Source organism: Ascaphus truei, chromosome 6, assembly GCF_040206685.1.
Source record: "Ascaphus truei isolate aAscTru1 chromosome 6, aAscTru1.hap1, whole genome shotgun sequence".
In the NCBI taxonomy this organism is placed as follows: domain Eukaryota; kingdom Metazoa; phylum Chordata; class Amphibia; order Anura; family Ascaphidae; genus Ascaphus; species Ascaphus truei.
Genome location: NC_134488.1, coordinates 130978554 through 130997155, shown reverse-complemented (window position 1 = coordinate 130997155; position 18602 = coordinate 130978554). Strand labels below are relative to the sequence as shown.

The 18602-nt window shown below is 46.6% G+C and overlaps 1 protein-coding gene across 17 annotated transcripts in view; it reads left to right on the top strand.

Moving 5' to 3' along the window:
• Window positions 1-18602, top strand: part of LOC142497911 (sialic acid-binding Ig-like lectin 16) — a 226293-nt gene that overhangs the window by 189419 nt on the left and 18272 nt on the right. For 13 of the 17 annotated variants that reach the window (XM_075606351.1, XM_075606346.1, XM_075606350.1 and 10 more), the window contains one exon: window positions 13903-14163. The exons of 2 other annotated variants lie outside the window; for them this stretch is intronic. In XM_075606351.1, the coding sequence (XP_075462466.1) occupies window positions 13903-14163 (261 nt within the window). The remainder of the gene's footprint in view (window positions 1-13902; window positions 14164-18602) is intronic. 2 more of the 17 variants (XM_075606337.1, XM_075606345.1) reach the window with 2 other exon arrangements.

Here is an 18602-nt window from a genome sequence, read left to right as displayed (position 1 = left end):
GTGTCTGAGAGAGAGTGTGTGTCTGAGAGAGAGAGTGTGTCTGAGAGAAAGAGTGGGTCTGAGAGTCTGAGAGAGAGAGTGGGTCTGAGAGAGAGAGTGGGTCTGAGAGTCTGAGAGAGAGAGTGGGTCTGAGAGTCTGAGAGAGAGAGTGGGTCTGAGAGAGAGAGTGGGTCTGAGAGAGAGAGTGGGTCTGAGAGTCTGAGAGAGAGAGTGGGTCTGAGAGTCTGAGAGAGAGAGTGGGTCTGAGAGTCTGAGAGAGAGAGTGGGTCTGAGAGTCAGAGAGAGAGAGTGGGTCTGAGAGTCTGAGAGAGAGAGTGGGTCTGAGAGTCAGAGAGAGAGTGGGTCTGAGAGTCTGAGAGAGAGTGGGTCTGAGAGGGAGAGAGTCTGAGAGAGAGTGTGTCTAAGAGATAGAGTGTGTCTGAGAGAGAGAGAGAGAGAGAGAGAGAGAGAGAGAGAGAGAGAGGAGAGAGAGAGAGAGAGACTGTGTCTGAGAGAGAGAGTGGGTCTGAGAGTCTGAGAGAGAGAGTGGGTCTGAGAGAGAGAGAGAGAGTCTGAGAGAGAGAGAGAGAGAGAGAGAGAGGGTCTGAGAGAGAGAGTGGGTCTGAGAGAGAGAGTGTGTCTGAGAGAGAGAGTGGGTCTGAGAGAGAGAGTGGGTCTGAGAGAGAGAGTGGGTCTGAGAGTCTGAGAGAGAGAATGGGTCTGAGAGTCAGAGAGAGAGTGTGTGTCTGAGAGAGAGAGTGTGTCTGAGAGAGAGAGTGTGTCTGAGAGAGAGAGAGTGTGTCTGAGAGAGAGAGTGTGTCTGAGAGAGAGAGTGGGTCTGAGAGAGAGAGTGTGTCTGAGAGTCTGAGAGAGAGAGTGGGTCTGAGAGAGAGAGTGGGTCTGAGAGAGAGAGTGGGTCTGAGAGTCTGAGTGGGTCTGAGAGTCTGAGAGAGAGTGGGTCTGAGAGTCTGAGAGAGAGAGTGGGTCTGAGAGAGAGAGTGGTCTGGGAGTCTGAGAGAGAGAGTGGGTCTGAGAGAGAGATTGGGTCTTAGAGCCTGAGAGAGAGTGGGTCTGAGAGAGAGAGTGGGTCTGAGAGTCTGAGAGAGAGAGAGTGGGTCTGAGAGAGAGAGTGGGTCTGAGAGTCTGAGAGTCTGAGAGAGAGAGTGGGTCTGAGAGACAGAGAGGGTCTGAGAGTCTGAGAGAGAGTGGGTCCGAGAGTCTGAGAGAGAGAGTGGGTCTGAGAGAGAGAGAGTCTGAGAGAGAGAGTGGGTCTGAGAGAGAGAGTGGTCTGGGAGTCTGAGAGAGAGAGTGGGTCTGAGAGAGAGAGAGTGGGTCTGAGAGAGAGAGTGGGTCTTAGAGCCTGAGAGAGAGTGGGTCTGAGAGAGAGAGTGGGTCTGAGAGTCTGAGAGAGAGAGAGTGGGTCTGAGAGAGAGTGGGTCTGAGAGTCTGAGAGTCTGAGAGAGAGAGTGGGTCTGAGAGACAGAGTGGGTCTGAGAGTCTGAGAGAGAGTGGGTCTGAGAGTCTGAGAGAGAGAGTGGGTCTGAGAGAGAGAGTCTGAGAGAGAGAGAGTGGGTCTGAGAGAGAGAGTGGTCTGGGAGTCTGAGAGAGAGTGGGTCTGAGAGAGAGAGAGAGTGGGTCTTAGAGCCTGAGAGAGAGTGGATCTGAGAGAGAGAGTGGGTCTGAGAGTCTGAGAGAGAGAGTGGGTCTGAGCGAGAGAGTGGGTCTGAGAGAGAGAGAAAGAGTGGGTCTGAGAGTCTGAGAGAGAGAGAGTGGGTCTGAGAGTCTGAGAGAGAGAGAGAGTGGGTCTGAGAGTCTGAGAGAGAGAGTGGGTCTGAGAGTCTGAGAGAGAGAGAGAGAGAGAGAGAGAGAGAGAGTGGGTCTGAGAGTCTGAGAGAGAGAGTCTGAGAGTCAGAGTGAGTCTGAGAGTCTGAGAGAGGGAGAGTGGGTCTGTGAGTCTGAGAGAGAGAGTGGGTCTGAGAGTCTGAGAGAGAGTGGGTCTGAGAGTCTGAGCGAGAGAGAGTGGGTCTGAGAGTCTGAGAGAGAGAGAGTGGGTCTGAGAGTCTGAGAGAGAGAGCGAGTGGGTCTGAGAGTCTGAGAGAGAGAGAGAGTCTGAGAGAGAGAGTGGCTCTGAGAGTCTGAGAGAGAGAGAGTGGGTCTGAGAGAGAGAGTGTGTCTGAGAGAGAGAGTGGGTCTGAGAGCCTGAGAGAGAGAGAGAGAGAGAGAGGGTCTTAGAGTCTGAGAGAGAGAGTGGGTCTGAGAGTCTGAGAGAGAGTGGGTCTGAGAGTCAGAGAAAGAGAGTGGGTCTGAGAGTCTGAGAGAGAGAGTGGGTCTGAGAGAGAGAGAGAGAGAGAGTGGGTCTGAGAGTCTGAGAGTGTGTCTGAGAGAGAGAGAGAGAGAGAGAGAGAGAGAGAGAGTGTGTCTGAGAGAGAGAGTGGGTCTGAGAGTCTGATAGAGAGAGTGGGTCTGAGAGTCTGAGCGAGAGAGAGTGGGTCTGAGAGTCTGAGCGAGAGAGAGTGGGTCTGAGAGTCTGAGAGAGAGAGAGTGGGTCTGAGAGTCTGAGAGAGAGAGCGAGTGGGTCTGAGAGTCTGAGAGAGAGAGAGCGAGTGGGTCTGAGAGTCTGAGAGAGAGAGAGTCTGAGAGAGAGTGGCTCTGAGAGTCTGAGAGAGAGAGAGTGTGTCTGAGAGAGAGAGTGTGTCTGAGAGAGAGAGTGGGTCTGAGAGCCTGAGAGAGAGAGAGAGAGAGAGAGAGAGAGAGAGAGAGAGAGAGTGGGTCTTAGAGTCTGAGAGAGAGAGTGGGTCTGAGAGTCTGAGAGAGAGTGGGTCTGAGAGTCTGAGAAAGAGAGTGGGTCTGAGAGTCTGAGAGAGAGAGTGGGCCTGAGAGAGAGAGAGAGAGTGGGTCTGAGAGTCTGAGAGAGTGTGTCTGAGAGAGAGAGAGAGTGTGTCTGAGAGAGAGAGTGGGTCTGAGAGTCTGATAGAGAGAGTGGGTCTGAGAGTCTGAGAGAGAGAGTGGGTGTGAGTCTGATTTCCCTCCCCCTGCCCGATTTGTGTGTGTGTGTGTGCGCGGGTGTTTGTGCGCGGGTGTGTGTGTGCGTGCACACAGACACCAACCCGCAGTCAGTCATAGTCACCCACCACCCAAGAGTCAGTCAGTCACCCAAAGAGAAGCAGTTCCAGCCATCACATTAGTGGTGAGTTCATTAAATGTTTGACCAAATATAGCAGGCTAATTTTTAAGTTGATCATTTTGTATGGCCCTCGAATGATTTTATAAATATCAAAATGGCTCTCGGCAGAAAAAAGGTTCCCCACCCCTGACCTAAACAGATAGTAATCCCCAATAGGGCTAAAAGGGTAATATATTGAAACAAATGGCAACCCTGCACTCAAAAATACTTAAGTCAGAAATACTTAAAAAATAGTATGTAACGGGTATTCCCCCACCTAATCGCATATAGAGTGTATGTGAGGGGGAACCTATGTGTTACCAGGTGTGGTGCGTATACCTGCAGGTGCACAAGAAGCCGGAGCCTCCGCTTGCTGGGAACCTGGGGTGCTCTCTGGAACGTTTCTTCAATCAGCGCCTCCACCTGTGCAGGATTCTAGGAGTGTAGAATGTCCCCTACACAGGACCCACATATATGAACCACATACACCAAAGGAATATATAACACAGGTTTACTATATGCAGATAATACAATACACAATACACGTGCATTAACCATATGACAACAACATCAATAACTGTACCACTCTGTACCAAACTCCCAACTGTCATCTACTCCCACTTAGGAGTGTATACCCTGTGCCCACCACTGTGTACCCCCACACCGTGTCCACAGTATAACCCTTGGTCAGCGCTGCCACTATGTGTGAGTACTCTGTTGGTGCACTTTATAACGATACCTGACCAGTGTGGCGGCACCTGGGCTTAAAAGGATCTTCACAAAGGATCCGGTGATCTCCTGCACGACGTCCGGGTTTCACCCGCGTGGTGATCCATCAGGGGCGATCCCACTCTGGAGATAGTCCTGCTCTCTTAATGGCGTAGGCTTGAGCCCAAGCCTCTTGGCGTGAAGCGCAGCGTCCGCTGTGTCCCTAACTGGCAAACAGCTAATGGGGCAGGGTCCCTAACCTAGGGCCTGTCCCTACAGCACCACAAGCTATAAGGTGGCTCAGGACCTAACTGGGGCCTAGGGGGTTGCTGGCCTAATGCAGTGGGTCACAGACCCCTGCACTCACCTCCTACCCCTAGCTCAATTCCCTCAGCAGGGGATTCGGGCAACCCTATTGGCTTCCTGGCGCCACTTAACCTAGCCCCTGTGCATCCTGGGGGCTGTAGTCTTCTTGGGAGCTATTCTCCCATTGGCCGCCTCGTCGCGCACCTCGTTTGCGCATGCGCAAAGCTCTCACTGGGCCGCCGGCTGCAGGGACTCACTGCGCATGCGCAAGCAAGGAAAAGATGGGGGCCCCCTCTGCAGGAGTTGCCGGGAGTCCCCGCCGACACGCTCGGCGCCCGGCAACCGCACACCTCCCTCTGCGAACACGGGCCAGCGCGCGCACTCGCGCTCGATCTCTCCATGCCCCCGCGGCTGTTCGCATCCCTCCCGGTCGCCACGGAGGTGAATTCAGTGAGGAGGGGGGGGGGGGCACAACCACCCAGAGGGGACCTGGCTACAAGTATATTTTACTCATAAAGATGAGAATAAAAGTGAAATACTGTGCAATGTAAGCATACAGATAACAGAGCAATCAAACATAGTATGAACAGGAAGGACAAACAAATTGGGAAAAATAAAGGGGCAAAAAAGAAATATAACACAATAATATTCACAAAAGTGTCAAGGGGGGGTAACGGTAATGTTTCAGGGAAATAAACCCTTTCTTCTGGCCCATTCCTCCATGCATAACATGTAGTACTTCCCTCCATCAGATAAAAAAAATGATCTAGCAAAAATGATCTAATCTAGAGTTCCAAAAGCGATAGTACTGATACTTAGGCTTATTTCTTGTGCGCCAGGCAGGAGGTATCACAAATGATGGTGCCCCAGTGTTCTCCACACATCTGGCTTGTATAGTGCTTTTTCAGAAAGTGCCGGTACGCTTAGATATAGCTCCTCATTCCGTGACATCATCTTTTTTCCTCCAATAGGCTTCAGTCTCTCTGGGGGCTGGCCCCAGGGTGTCAATGATTTGGAGGAGGCAGCGACATCCCCCCCCCCCCCCTCCATTGCTATAAAAATAGCATGTTCTTGTATAGCGCTGCTAGTTTTACATAGCGCTTTACAGAGACATTTTGCAGGCACAGGTCCCAGCCCCGTGGAGCTTACAAGCTATGTTTTTGGTGCCTGAGGTACAGGGAGATAAAGTGACTTGCCCAAGGTCACAAGGAGCTGATGCTGTGAATTAAACCAGGTCCCCTGCTTCAAACTCAGTGCCAGTCATCATTGTTACTCACTGAGCCGCTCCTTCTATAGACACTAGTGTACACAGATCAGATGGTTCCATTGTAAATAGTATAGACTAGTGGATTCCTCAGCGCAACTTCCCATGGCACGATTGCAGCAGCAATACATAGAATGACCAGATAATTTGAGTAGTGGGGATCAGCACACAGCACTTGCTTCATTCTGGCAGTATCATCAATATAAAGAAAGTATGTTATTCCTAGCAGACTGGCAGGATGGCCTGCAGGCGAGGTCAGACAATATGCCACACGTGCAGTTTCAGGTTAAAGCAAATGTTAAGTGGTTTTATTGTGGTTTTATTTCTTCACAGCACAACTAAACATTTGGGCACACTGTCCCTTTAAGGCAAAACAAAACATATAAAAAGAACACCTACTCCCCATAGGGAGAACTTGCTAAACACTCCAAGCCCTATCTATCGGGCTGGCTGGCTTTGTCCAGTTCCCAACCCCTAAACATACACCATGATAGTCATGGAACAATATCAAAGTTCTTACTGTGTTTTTATATGGGATCCTCTGTCCCTAGAGAGAGGCTAGGAAATCCATCTGGATAGCAGCTTGCACAGGACAGCTCTGTAGTCTGAGTCAGCCACCTGCTACAAGCATTAGTCTCCTTATCAAGCAGGTTGTCAGCTGTGTCAGCTTACGTCCTGATTGCCCAACTACAGGTATTCTTAGTGGGTTAACCTTCTGAGTGCTGGATGGAGGACTCAGATATAGGTTTCCCAGGCATAATTATCAGTACCTGATTTCACCCTGTCACACAGACCATATAAATCCAAATGATAACTTCTATAAAAACCCATATGATCCACATACAGTATGTGAAGATTGAAAAGCGAGGATGACTGCTATAATTTACCTAAACACAAACAAATCACGATAATTGCAACTTGGGATGCCCCAAATAAATGGGGACAAATAATAAGTAACAAAAAATAAATTAGGTGCTAGGCACGGAAACGTTGGATGGGATATGAATTAATTTTTTGCACTATGCTTTTCTTGCATCTCTTATTAGTGTGCACGGCTCCATCTCTTGTATGATATAATTTACCTGACATTCAAAGACAGGAAAACATGCAATGCCATAAACACCAGTGGTGTGTAGACAAACATAACCTATACGAGAAAGATGGTTTGGGCCCCAGATCGAAGGAAAGAGACGAATCAATACATAATCCTTGGCTAAAATAAAAATAATCATATACATAGATCTGTGCCAGCTCAGGTACCGAAGTCATAGAATGGTATAGAGAGATTCAAAGAGCCATTTAGGGAATCAACGCTCCTCACAAGGAACCAATAGCTCGACCCAATAAAAAGGAATATCCCCAGTATATCCTATACCATCATTGTCAGTAAAGGACAGAGACACAACCATGGGGATATACTGTGAAGGGATACTATAGTATGTTGATAACATCCTCCAATACATTTAACATGAATCCCATTAGCATTACTGTTGAACTGGGATGGAGCTCCACTACCTTCCAAAAAAAGCAGCCAAGATCTACCTCTTTGTTCATTCCCATTGGGGACATGGTATTCAGTCTCTTGATCCATTTGATTTCATGCCGGAGTAGCGCTTTGACCTTATTGCCTCCCCGCCTTAGTTTTTCAACCCCATCTATAACTTGAAACCTGAGTTGGTTAGCTTGATGACCCTGAGAGACGAAATGGTGGGCAACAGGTGCCTCAATATTACCTCTTCTTATCATAGCTTTATGTTGTCCGAATTCATCCTTTACCATCTGTGTTGTTTCGCCCACATAACCAATCCCACATGGACATTTTATAAGGTAAACAACATACTGTAAAATAAGAAAAAGAAAACAGCGCAAAAAAACCTCATGGTGTAGTATTAAAATATGTTTTATAAAGTAAAAGGGTGATTATTGCACGTACATCAATAAAAGCATATATCAGCATGACATGTTAGGGACATGTTACCACTCGCGGGAACAGCTTTGTGCAGGCTGGTGTGTATCTGGATCGTCCTCCGGTCCTCAGTATACAGCTCAGCAAAGTGTTGCACGTCTCTTTGGAAATCCTCCCCGTATGATGTTCTCCGGTCTCCGGCGGGCCGCTTCGCGGGAAGTTCAAAACTCCTTTAGGGATCTCCCTGCAGCAGCCGTCAGCTCAGACGCGGTGTTCTCTCAGGCAGTTCCGGATTGTCCGCAATGGCTCTGACGTCATCAGACGGCGCCCGTCTGTCGCTCGCGTCTCTCCGCACACAGTGTTGTATAGAGTGGAAGTCCCATAGACCGTATGCAGGAAATATGCAATAAGATAAGGCCGCAATGGGGTTCAGATAAGGAAAGTATTGGAACGCGCCCTCTCCTACGCGTTTCGTAATGAATACTTCTTCAGGGAAGTAATCCATCCCCTAAGAGCAGCAGCACAAAACCTCCCTATACCAAGGTTGTATTTATCTTGATCACAATATCACTTAATCCTTATATACCACTAATGAGCGCAATATTTGTTTGAAACAACATACTGTACCTAGAGGTGCATGGAAAATATTCTTTAATGGCATACCTGTGTCCTGTCTGCGGATGCGAGAAAAACTGACCTTCTTAGATACTATTACATTGGGCACAATCACAGCATCTATAAATACCACACTTAGGTGGTTTATGATGCTGTTGGATCATATTCTTACTCCAAAGATCAACCTGGACAAGAGAATCTCTCAAATTCTTGCCTCGGTTGTATGAGAATAGAGGTGGAGATTTAAACCAATCCCCATCATTAGAGATGAGTGGCCAATGTGATAATATGAGATCCTTGATTTTGCCACTCCAAGAATTGTAAACTGATACCAACGGTGAAAATATAAGTGCAATATAGCGCTCGTGCAAACAAATTAATACAATTTACAATATATAAAAAAAACCTGTGATACAAAGTCCAAAAGGTAGTCCTGGAGCTGCCCAAAAGGTTGTTCTGGTATCTCCCAACCAGATATAGAAATGTGGAAGGAGAACCTCCTGTGGCGCTGAGGCAAGGATAGGGATATGGTTGTGGATAAAGTTCTTCTCTTAAGCTAATACCTCAAGAAAGGAAGACAATATGTACAGAAAACACTGCAATAGTGCATTACCCAGGGACAAAAATTGTAAAGAGAGCAATTTAATATAAAACAATTAATTATAAAACAATTGAACCAAACATTGTATAATGCAATATAAAAAAACTTTCATGTGCTTGTGCACTTGGAAGATGAAACTTGCTCTGCCTTGATAAAATTGAAATCCTACTCACCAAAGGTGTCTAGGACATGCACATTTGTTTTAGGGTCTTTTCGCCAGGTATACCTCTCGCCGTGGGGTGAAATAAGCCAGTCACTGGGGGAGGACCGCCTTCTATACTCGGAGTCTGCTTGCTGCCAGAGTCTGGTCGATCGGCTCCTCTGCTGACGTCACCACCTGGATCTCACTGCTACGGTGTCCCTGCAATGCCAAAAACCCTCGAAAGCATTTCGAAACTCCTACTAGTGGGTTTCTCCGTCAGGGATAGATGCTGCATGGGTCTGTGCTTCTATATATACCCCAGTTCATTCAATTATGGTAATTGTAATTATGGTAGTTGTTAATTACTTTAGATGATACCAACGGTACCGAAAATGCCTTCTTAATAATAATAATAATAATAATAATAGCATGTTCTTGTATAGCGCTGCTAATTGTACGCAGTGCTTTACAGAGACATTTTTCGGGCACAGGTCCCTGCCCCGTAGAGCTTACAATCTATGTTTTTGGTGCCTGAGGCACAGGGAGATAAAGTGACTTGCCCAAGGTCACAAGGAGCCGACACCGGGAATTGAACCAGGCTCCCCTGCAGCAATCTCATTGTCTTTACTCACTGAGCCACTCCTTCCTTCTTAGCTTTTTTAACACCAAAGTCAGATTTGTTCAATAATGTTGGTCTGGGTAAGGATTCCACCTTCTGGCGTTGTTGGTCTAGAAGACTTTGTGGTTATCCTCGTCTTTCTTGGACATCTCATAGTACTGTTTCCAGTCAGCACACATTTTGTCCGACTTGCTCGACTTTCTGTCCATGGCGGTTACAGTAGCCTTTGTCATCTCGAGGTCAGTCATATGTGAAACCCCTTCCTTCAGGTTTCTGTTCTCTATTTTTACTGTCTCTGTATCACTCAGAACCTTCTGATAGGCATTCTTAACTGAACTCAGCTGTTTTCTCCAAAGCTGCATACTTACGAAAAGCTGAGAGTAGACACTTCTGTGGCTCGGTATTAGCTTCTCGCCCCTTGTCTAATTGTTTCAGGAAGTTATTATAATCATACCCGGGAGATGGGAGTGTAGGAGTTAGTGCACTTTTTACTTGATTAAAGGATTCGCCTTTCCTTTTGCTCCTCCTTTTTGGTTGCTGTCATTCCCGTGACTACAATGCCAGTTGCTCTGGGCAGCAGCACTTCTTGGCTCCTTTCTGGCCTCCATTTTCCTGACTATGTGGGGTCAAACATTTCTGTAACTTCCGCTAAAACTGGAGAAACTCTTTTCTTTATATTAAAAATGTCCAGTTTATCAGTGGAACTGAAGGTATGCATTTTCAGGCAGCCGGGTTCCTTACACCACACACATAACTGGTACTGCTCTCTTTCCAGGTCCACATAGGGACGCTCTTTCCTGATGGGATATTGTTTCACCTGGCTACAAACCGTTCCAGTCGGCCATTTTAAAATTTTGTTATTTTTTCCCCTCCACAACGACAGGGCAGACTTTGCACCACACTCCCTTGTCGTATTTGCTTTACCATCTTTGAACCTTCTTGGTTCTTCTTACTGCAAAGTCATTACTCAAAACCATTTTCACTCTTATCAGTAATTTTTTTTAATTAGTTTTTTCGGCCTGGGTTCGTCCTTAACACATTTCCATCTACTGACCCCTAGAGGCATTGAATCCCACCACTGCCACAACCTCTGGCAGGACAGCCTCATGGTGGGGTCAGTAAGAGTCCCAACAATGGGTTAGGCTGTGACTGCAGTGGTTTATTATCCACAAAATAAAAGAATTGGCACTCTGTCCCTTTAAGGAAAACAAAATAATAAAATAAAACCCTACTCCCCTTGGTAGAATCACTACACAGTAGGTCCCTAGCTATCCACCTGGGTACCTAGCCTACTTCCAGATAAATCAATACTAAGCAAATGTCAAATGAAAATATAAAGTCCTTATCTGCCAGTTGCTGGGGAATCCCTCCCAGGGTCTCCAGGTAATTTGCTCAGCAGGGTTGGAACGCCAGTTCCTTGTACATCCGCTCCATCCAGCAGCTGGTTGGCCCTCATGGCAATCCTCTGTCTGGGGGTGACTCTGCTTCCTGCAGGCCTGGGGAACCAGAGCAACCAGGGAACCAGAGAAACCAGGGTCCTTCTTGGTTTGCAAAAGTCAGTCTTTTGTGGCAACTCTCTGCCTGTCTTTAAAAAAAAACTCCTGCTCATTCAGGAGGTCTGATTAATCAGTTGCAAGTGCAGCTATCCTCTCCAGGAGAAATGTAACTGTCTGCTTGCTGGAAAGCACACCTACTGCTCTACTCCAGCGTACAGAGACAGTGACAGTGATTCTGTCGCAATATATATTTCAGAATATTTGTCTGTCAGTGTGTCTAATTATGCCCGCCCAAACTATAAGACCAAGAACAACAAAACATGGAAGGATTATTCTATGCATCAAATAAAGGTGAACTTTCATGATTTGGATCTTCCCAAACACTCCAAAGGCGGGTCTGCTAGGAACGTTAGATTCCATAGGATATCTCAAGCACGTCTGCCACTGGGTGTTGTACCTGGCAGCAGGGCCGCCAACAGAATTCCCGGGGCCCAAGTCTAGAGTTATTTCCGCCCCCCACCCCCTTGGCGGTATTGCAAGCCCCCATTTCACACCTCACAAGCCTCTCTATTTCCCACCCTCTTTCCATGTATTTCTCTCCCCTCCATCTCACTCTTACTCCCTCTTTTCCTCACTCACTGCCTCCCCTCCTCTCTCCTCTCACTCGCCCCCACCTTCCATCAATTACCCTACTCTCACTCAATCCCCCCCACAAAATACATACAAAAAACCCCACCCTCCTAAATACATAATAAAAATACATCCCACCCCCAATGCATTATAAAAAAATACATCCCCACCCCTAATGCATATTACAAAATACACCCCCACCCCCAATGCATATTATAAAATACACCCCCTACCCCATATTTAAAAATACACCCCCCACCCCCAATGCAATTTAAAGACACCCACCCCCCAATACATATCAAAAAGACCCATCACATCCCAAATATATATTAAAAAGACGCCCACTTTTCCAATACATATAAAAAAGGTTCCCACCCCCCAATAAATATAGAAAAGACCCCCAACCCCAAATACATATTAAAAAGATCCCCCATACATTTTAAAAAGACCCCCACCCCACTCAATACATATTAAAAAGACCCCCACCTCCCCAATTCATATTTTAAAAAAGCCCACCGCCCAATACATATAAAAAAGACTATCACCCCCCCACCCCCCATACATTTTAAAAAGACCTCCACAATCCCTATGAAAAAATGACTTATCTTGTGGATGATCAGGCCAAATCCAGTAGATGTTGGGGCCTGGCGGCCGGCACTGCAATTTGGGCTCAGCCTCTGGCCAAGCCCGGCTGACAGTGATCTCGTGGCCGGACCCAGACTCTCCCCTCAGCAGCAGCCTGGATGCCTCTATCCCTCTGTCCCACGCCGAGCTTCCGACAGGCCTCCCTCTCATGCCGTCGCGCTCCGGAAGCAGAGAGCACTGACGTCTCAGCGTTTCTGGCGCGCTGACATCAGAGAGGCCCGTCGGCGTGGTGCAGAGGGATAGAGTCATGCAGGATACTGCTAAAGGGGAGCCGGGGCCTGGCCACGAGAAGACCGGTAGACGGGCCTGGCTAGAGGTCGGGCTCAACTTGCAGTGCCAGCCACGCCCCCCCCAACTCACTGGGTCCGGAATGCCAACCCCAGCAGACCCACCTTGTTGGCGGACCTGCCTGGCATGCTATGTATCTGGCATATGACATCATAATACACATAGCCGGGTGGCAGATGAGAGTCAGATAGCTATAAAGTTTACACCGAAAGAGATTAAGTCAATTGGCAAGTGAGGATAAAGGAAGAATGCTGGAGAAGGAGGGAGAATTGGGAACTTCATACTGTATGGTATTAAAGAGAAGTGATTGGAAGGAGAGAGATGAGGTGGAGAGAGAGACAAATAGAAGAGGAGAAGTGGTGGTGAGAGGAAGAGGAAAGGGAGAGAGGGAGGGAGAAACCCGTGCAAAGCTAAGATTTTTTACTCCAGAGTACTGAAACCTGTGTTTTCAGTTCACATTATTTTTCATACTCCTAGACCTCTATTCAATATGTTTATGTAGCCCTGGTAAGAAATTGGGCTATATGTCTATCCTCCTACAGGTATAAGCCCTGCTAAGGGCAGTCTGCCAGTAGTTATCATGGGTTTCCCCCACTTCAAGCCCTGCCCTGATTGGTGGAGGAAGGTCCCCTGACTCTGTGTCTAAGGCAAGAGACATAGGGGAGGGGCCTGCAAAAGTCATAAAGGGCCGGGCACAGCCTATTTAGTGAGGAGTTCAAGTGTGTTCCAGTGCAGTTCATGTTGAGAGTACAGTAATGGATTACATTTGGAGGAGCTCAGGCAGGCCCTGAGAAGAGCTGATAGAGCTGCGGTGGACCAGTGCCCCTCACCCTGCTTAGGGGGTGAAGGAAGAGCTAGCCCCACCCTGAGTGCCTGTGACTTAGGGTGGTGGCAGGGAGCAGTGAGAACCCACAGACCATCCTGAGGGAGTACAGTCTGGAGAGAGAAGATCTGCTGTATCTGATTGCTGCTGCTGTGTGCTGCTGTACAATAAAGAGGGCTGCTGCTACTTTTACAAAGACTGTGTGAGACTGAAATCTCTTGCCCCAGACCGGGGTTCTCTGGAAGGATTTCACCCTACCCTGATAGGGCTTGCCAGAGATGGAGGTGTTGCACCACTAGAACCAGATGAAGGCAAGAACCCCAGAAACCTGTCTCTGTTGTCCCCCATACCATCGCGGGAGACTCAGGCCCTCCTGTTGCCAGAAGGTATGCACCACCATAGTACACGTAGCCAGTCCTTAGTACACCCTAGGGGTCTGATCTGCGACAGGGGGGGGAGGGGTCTATGGGTTACATTTAGAAGCAATCTTCTCCTTGTCATTAAAGATTTCAGCCCACTTCTTACAAATAAATTGGTATTTTAATATATTCTAGGTACGGTATCCAGGTATCTCCTCCAGGTAATACTGTATTGTGAGAAAAGGTTAATGGAGATATATATATATTTTTAACCTCAAGTGCTATGTTAATTTGTTACTAAGAACCTCTTTCACTTTAACTTTTCTTCTCACATTCTTTGATGTGTTATTTCTATCAGAAGCAGAGAGGATAGGAAAGGACACATTTCGGACTGTCTTTCAAGGCTCCTCTGTGTCTCTGCTCTGCTCCTGTGACAGTTTCCCACCCGCCAAACTACAGTGGATGAGAGGATCTGAAACCCTTACAAATACGCAACTGGTCGGGAATAAACTGAAATTGCATGTGAAAAATGGGTCAGTGAATAATGAGGAAGATTACGTATGTCGGGCCCAGAATCAATATGGCACCTCAAACAACTCCATTACAATCGTTATGGCAAGTGAGTTACAGACCAATATAGCACATCTGTTCTAAATTATTACTCTGCAGTACTTTCTAATATTGCAATACTTACATAAAAACATCTCTATTATTGTCCCCAAACCCGAGAAGCAGCACAACCTGTTATATCGAATTACTCAAAACACACAAGGCATTCATTATCAAAGTCTTCCAGCTAGGGAACTTGGGGACAAAGTCTTCCAGCTAAGGAAATGTATGGACTATAAAAATCTTTTTTTTTTAATTTTTATTATAAACCTGTGGCTGTTTTTGCATCAGTTTTGTAGCTGTCATGTTCTGTTGCTAAACCTATTCCCCTGTGTGCATACAGTGCCACTTATTATTTCAGCGATGGATCCCTATCCCAACACACTCTTACTGCATAGGGAGAGGTCAGGCTGTGTCTGGGGGTTACAGTATCTAACCCACTTTATAAACTATGCCTGGCCCCTAAGTGTGGGCTTTCTCCCTCGTGTTTTTGTTCCTGGAGCTAAAACAGTTTTGTGTTTTGGTTTGCTGCTAGTCTCTTATATAAACTAGTGTGAATGTTGTCATTCAGATTGAAAAAGGCCTCAATATTACAGATGCAGCCACCAGTATTAGAACTGTTGCCTGGGAAATTCTTGGGCAGTCTCACAGTAAATGCCTCAACATTTGAGTGGGACTGCAGGGACCCCTACTGTGTTAATCCGATGGGCCATTAAGATTCTCACAGAAATGTTGAGGCATTTACTGTGAGACTGCCCCAGAATCTCCCAGAATTTCCCAGGTAATCTGCAATGTGCTTTGCTCAATCATATGATCCCCTGGTATAAATGTTTTAAAAGTGCTGGTCTCCCGTGACATTTACTCATTTGCCTGCGTTTATTTCACTGGTGTCAGTATCCTTACACTATCCAGCAGTGTGCATCCACATCTTGCACACTTCCTTGCTTCAGTGATTTGACTATATTTACACACTTGAGTAACTAGTTCTCTCTGTATACTGTGGCGACCCTTTTTTACATTCTATGGGCTCCCGGTTTTTTGCACTTTGCAGATTACCTCAGTGTGGCAGACCAGACAAATGTATATCCGGCCTTCCCTATCAGCAAGGACACTGCCTGAGGAGCTGGGGGGCTGCCCCTACTTGGGACCTCCCCAGTGACAGTGATTACTCAGCTAATCCCTCCATTTTTTTTGCTCTGTCTAAGGGCAGTGGCTATTATATCCACATTTTACTTTGATTAGGTTTAAAACATTTATGTACTCCTATTGATAAGTTTATGATTGATCCAGAACACCTACCTTGAGGTTCATACATTATAATCCCAAGTGCATTTAATTATCGTTTTAACGCCCACGACTTTAAAGTGGATATTAAATAAACTTATTAATTATTTCATTAATCATCCAGGAGGTGGGTTACCCACAATCTGGGTTTCTTTCTCTCACATAGTTTGTAACTAAATAATACAGCCAGATCACAGCAACTAAGTTAATTGTTTATTAGGGTTGTATGGCAAAGCACCCTGTAGTGTATGGTGCCCTAAATGGTTTCTAGTATGTGCTGCCCAATACAGTGTTTTTCGTCCAACTGTCACTTCATGCGGTGTCATATATGGAACTTCTGTTTAGCAACAAAGTATCACAAGTGCTAGAAACATCTATCCTTCCTACACTGCTAGATCATTCAGCATTATTGTATCCTCTTTCCTGCTATATAAGGAGAGTTTAAAGTTATGCTTAATTATACAGGCGGCCCCCACTTAGACGACGGGTTCCGATCCAGGCCGCTGCCAGAAAGCAAAAATCGCTGAATAGCGGAACATACAGTAGCGATACATATAAAAGTCATGGACATTGCTTACCTTAAAAAGATATTTAAAAATTGGGCGACATTTCAAAAGCACAAGTTCCTTTATCCAGTTCGGAAAGGAAACGGCTAATTGTATGGCAAAGCGCACGAACTCTGGTTCTACGGTGGCCCACAACAAGTGTGTAGGGTTTCTCACACCAGAGACGTCATCTCAGAGCGTCCCTGACAATCCGTATGCTTCACATGGCAACCAGGCACAGCATCCATAGGGCTACAAAATACGGAGGAGGTCATATGGCATCGCTCCAACACACAGCAGCAGTACCATCTGCTTCCATAGAGAGCTGCAGCCGTCAAGCACAGAACCAGCGTCCCTGCCAACACGCATGACAACAAAAGACTCCTACAATACCTGGGAGGCATGTTTTATTGTGTAACATGACAACCACTGAATACACTTAGGCAGTAATAATCCTACATCCCAATGTGTCAGTTGGTGTTGCTGGTGTGTACAAACACGGTCCTAGCAATATCAAAAGCTATGAAAACTGCGAAAACTATAAAAATAGCACGTTGGCTTTGTGAAACAAATAAAAAGGTACAGTAAAGAGAAAGAAATACAGTAAATATATTTATTGTAGGAAGGATGAAGTAGATGGCACATTTTATCATCTTCATCATTATCTGATTCAGCAAACCTTATTAGTTTTGATGATGGAGAATTGGACGAAGCTCTTGCAGGGGTTTGTGTTGCTGTTGACATTGAAGATTGTTCAAGGCTAGCTGTTGCTGTCAAAGGTTGTGATAGTACTTTCTTAAAGTAGGAAAGCAGTGACCTTTGCCTTATGAATTGCTGTCTCCTTTCCCTTAGAATTTCTTTATACAGTAGCATGCAATTCCGTTTAGAAGGCTGGCATTCCCTTTAGAACTTCTTTCGAAATACTCTCAAAAGCTGTCATCCCTGTTACTACACAGTTGATAGCTTCTTCCAATTCCTTGGTTGTCATTTCTCCAGGGACAGCAGGTGTCAAGGGTTGATCTTCGGCTGGAGTGGATCCCAGTGGCAGGAACCGTAGGGAGTGTGGTAGGGGTCACAAGCAGCAGTCAGAGGCAGGCGGTAGATAGCGCAGTCGGGGTCACAAGATGAGGTCGGCAACGAGGAAACAGAAACAGATCAGTAGGAGCAGCAAATACAGGTACCTAGCAAAGCTGGAGGAACCAGTATAAACAGGCACTGACAGACAGGAAGTGGAAGTTTATATAGGCAGGTCGAGAGGTAGAGCACAGGTGCAGAGGTGTCAGGTTTCAGGGTCTGGAATGTTCCTTGAGAGAGCTAGCAGAGCAACAGCAATCCTGGAGGACAAGTATGGGTACTGCAGGCTTAGAACATGACAGCAGGGCTATTATCAGGATGGGACTCCTCTTCGCGAAACATTCTTCTTTGCTCATCAATCAGAAGAAGATCTTTGTCTGTTAGGCCAGGTCCCAAGTGGCAGATGCGGCGTACGCTATGACGTGCGCGCCACACACCACAGCCCTCTGTAGTGCAGGCCCCAGTCGCAAAGCGCAATGATGCGTCCGCTGGCAGGGAGGACAAGAATATTGTCTTTCCTTGCTGTAACACGATCACGTGGTATGCGGGCAGCCAATGGCAGGGAAGATCATGTGGACATATAGGAGCACAGACAAAAAATGGGGGAGCACAGGTTGAGGGACTAGACAGACGTTTCAAACACTGCAATGGTATAGAACTGTGATGTGAAATGAAGTGTACAATAACGTAAACACTTACACGGCCTTGTGTAAATGCTTTCACATCAAGTTATCTTTACTTTAGGTGTTTTCTCTTCTGTGTTCTTTCCGCTTGTACTTTTCTTCTCCTCTGGTGTGAAGTAAAGCGTCTCTGGTCTTCTCCACAGGAATGGCTTGCGATGTTGTCCTCAGAGTTAAATGAAATGAAAACAAATACGTGAGGGACAAGACAGAATATATATAAAATATATCTGGGATAGACAACTGTATTAAGATCAGAAAAGCAGAGGAATACTGCATCCACTCACACGGACAAGCGCGAGTGATCTCTGGAGGGAGGTGTCTTTGTTGGCACCTCACTGCAGGGCTGTCACGCACCCCTCCTGCTCTTCTCACCAAACAATAGGGAAAAAGGGGGTGAAGGGGCGGAGGTAGGTTAAAATGTAACCACGGCCATGTGTGAGTATGGACTTTAATTGGTATCTCTTCTCCCCTCTATGGAGCTCCAAATCCAAACCTTCAACCGAGTGTGTTTAGTCACTCAAATAGTGCCTGGTTCACACGATGGTACACAAATGTACATGGGAGAAGAAATCGTGATCTTTATTAAACACCAACAGGACAAAGTCCCAACAAAACATTTAAAAAGCACTTAGTCAAAATGACTTAAGAGCTGGATGTGCATAAAAACAGCCAGTCTATCAGAAAATGTTCATGCAGGATACTCAAGTGCGCAGCTCACTCTCCGCGTCCGGGTGGTATGCTGTGCTCCTGCTTCCTGCTCCTGACGGTGGCTGAAGTGGTAAAAAAGTACTCAGGGATAGTAGCAACGCGTTTCGCCCTTCTTGGGCTTCCTCAGGCTCCGTGACATATAGGAGCGCCTCCCA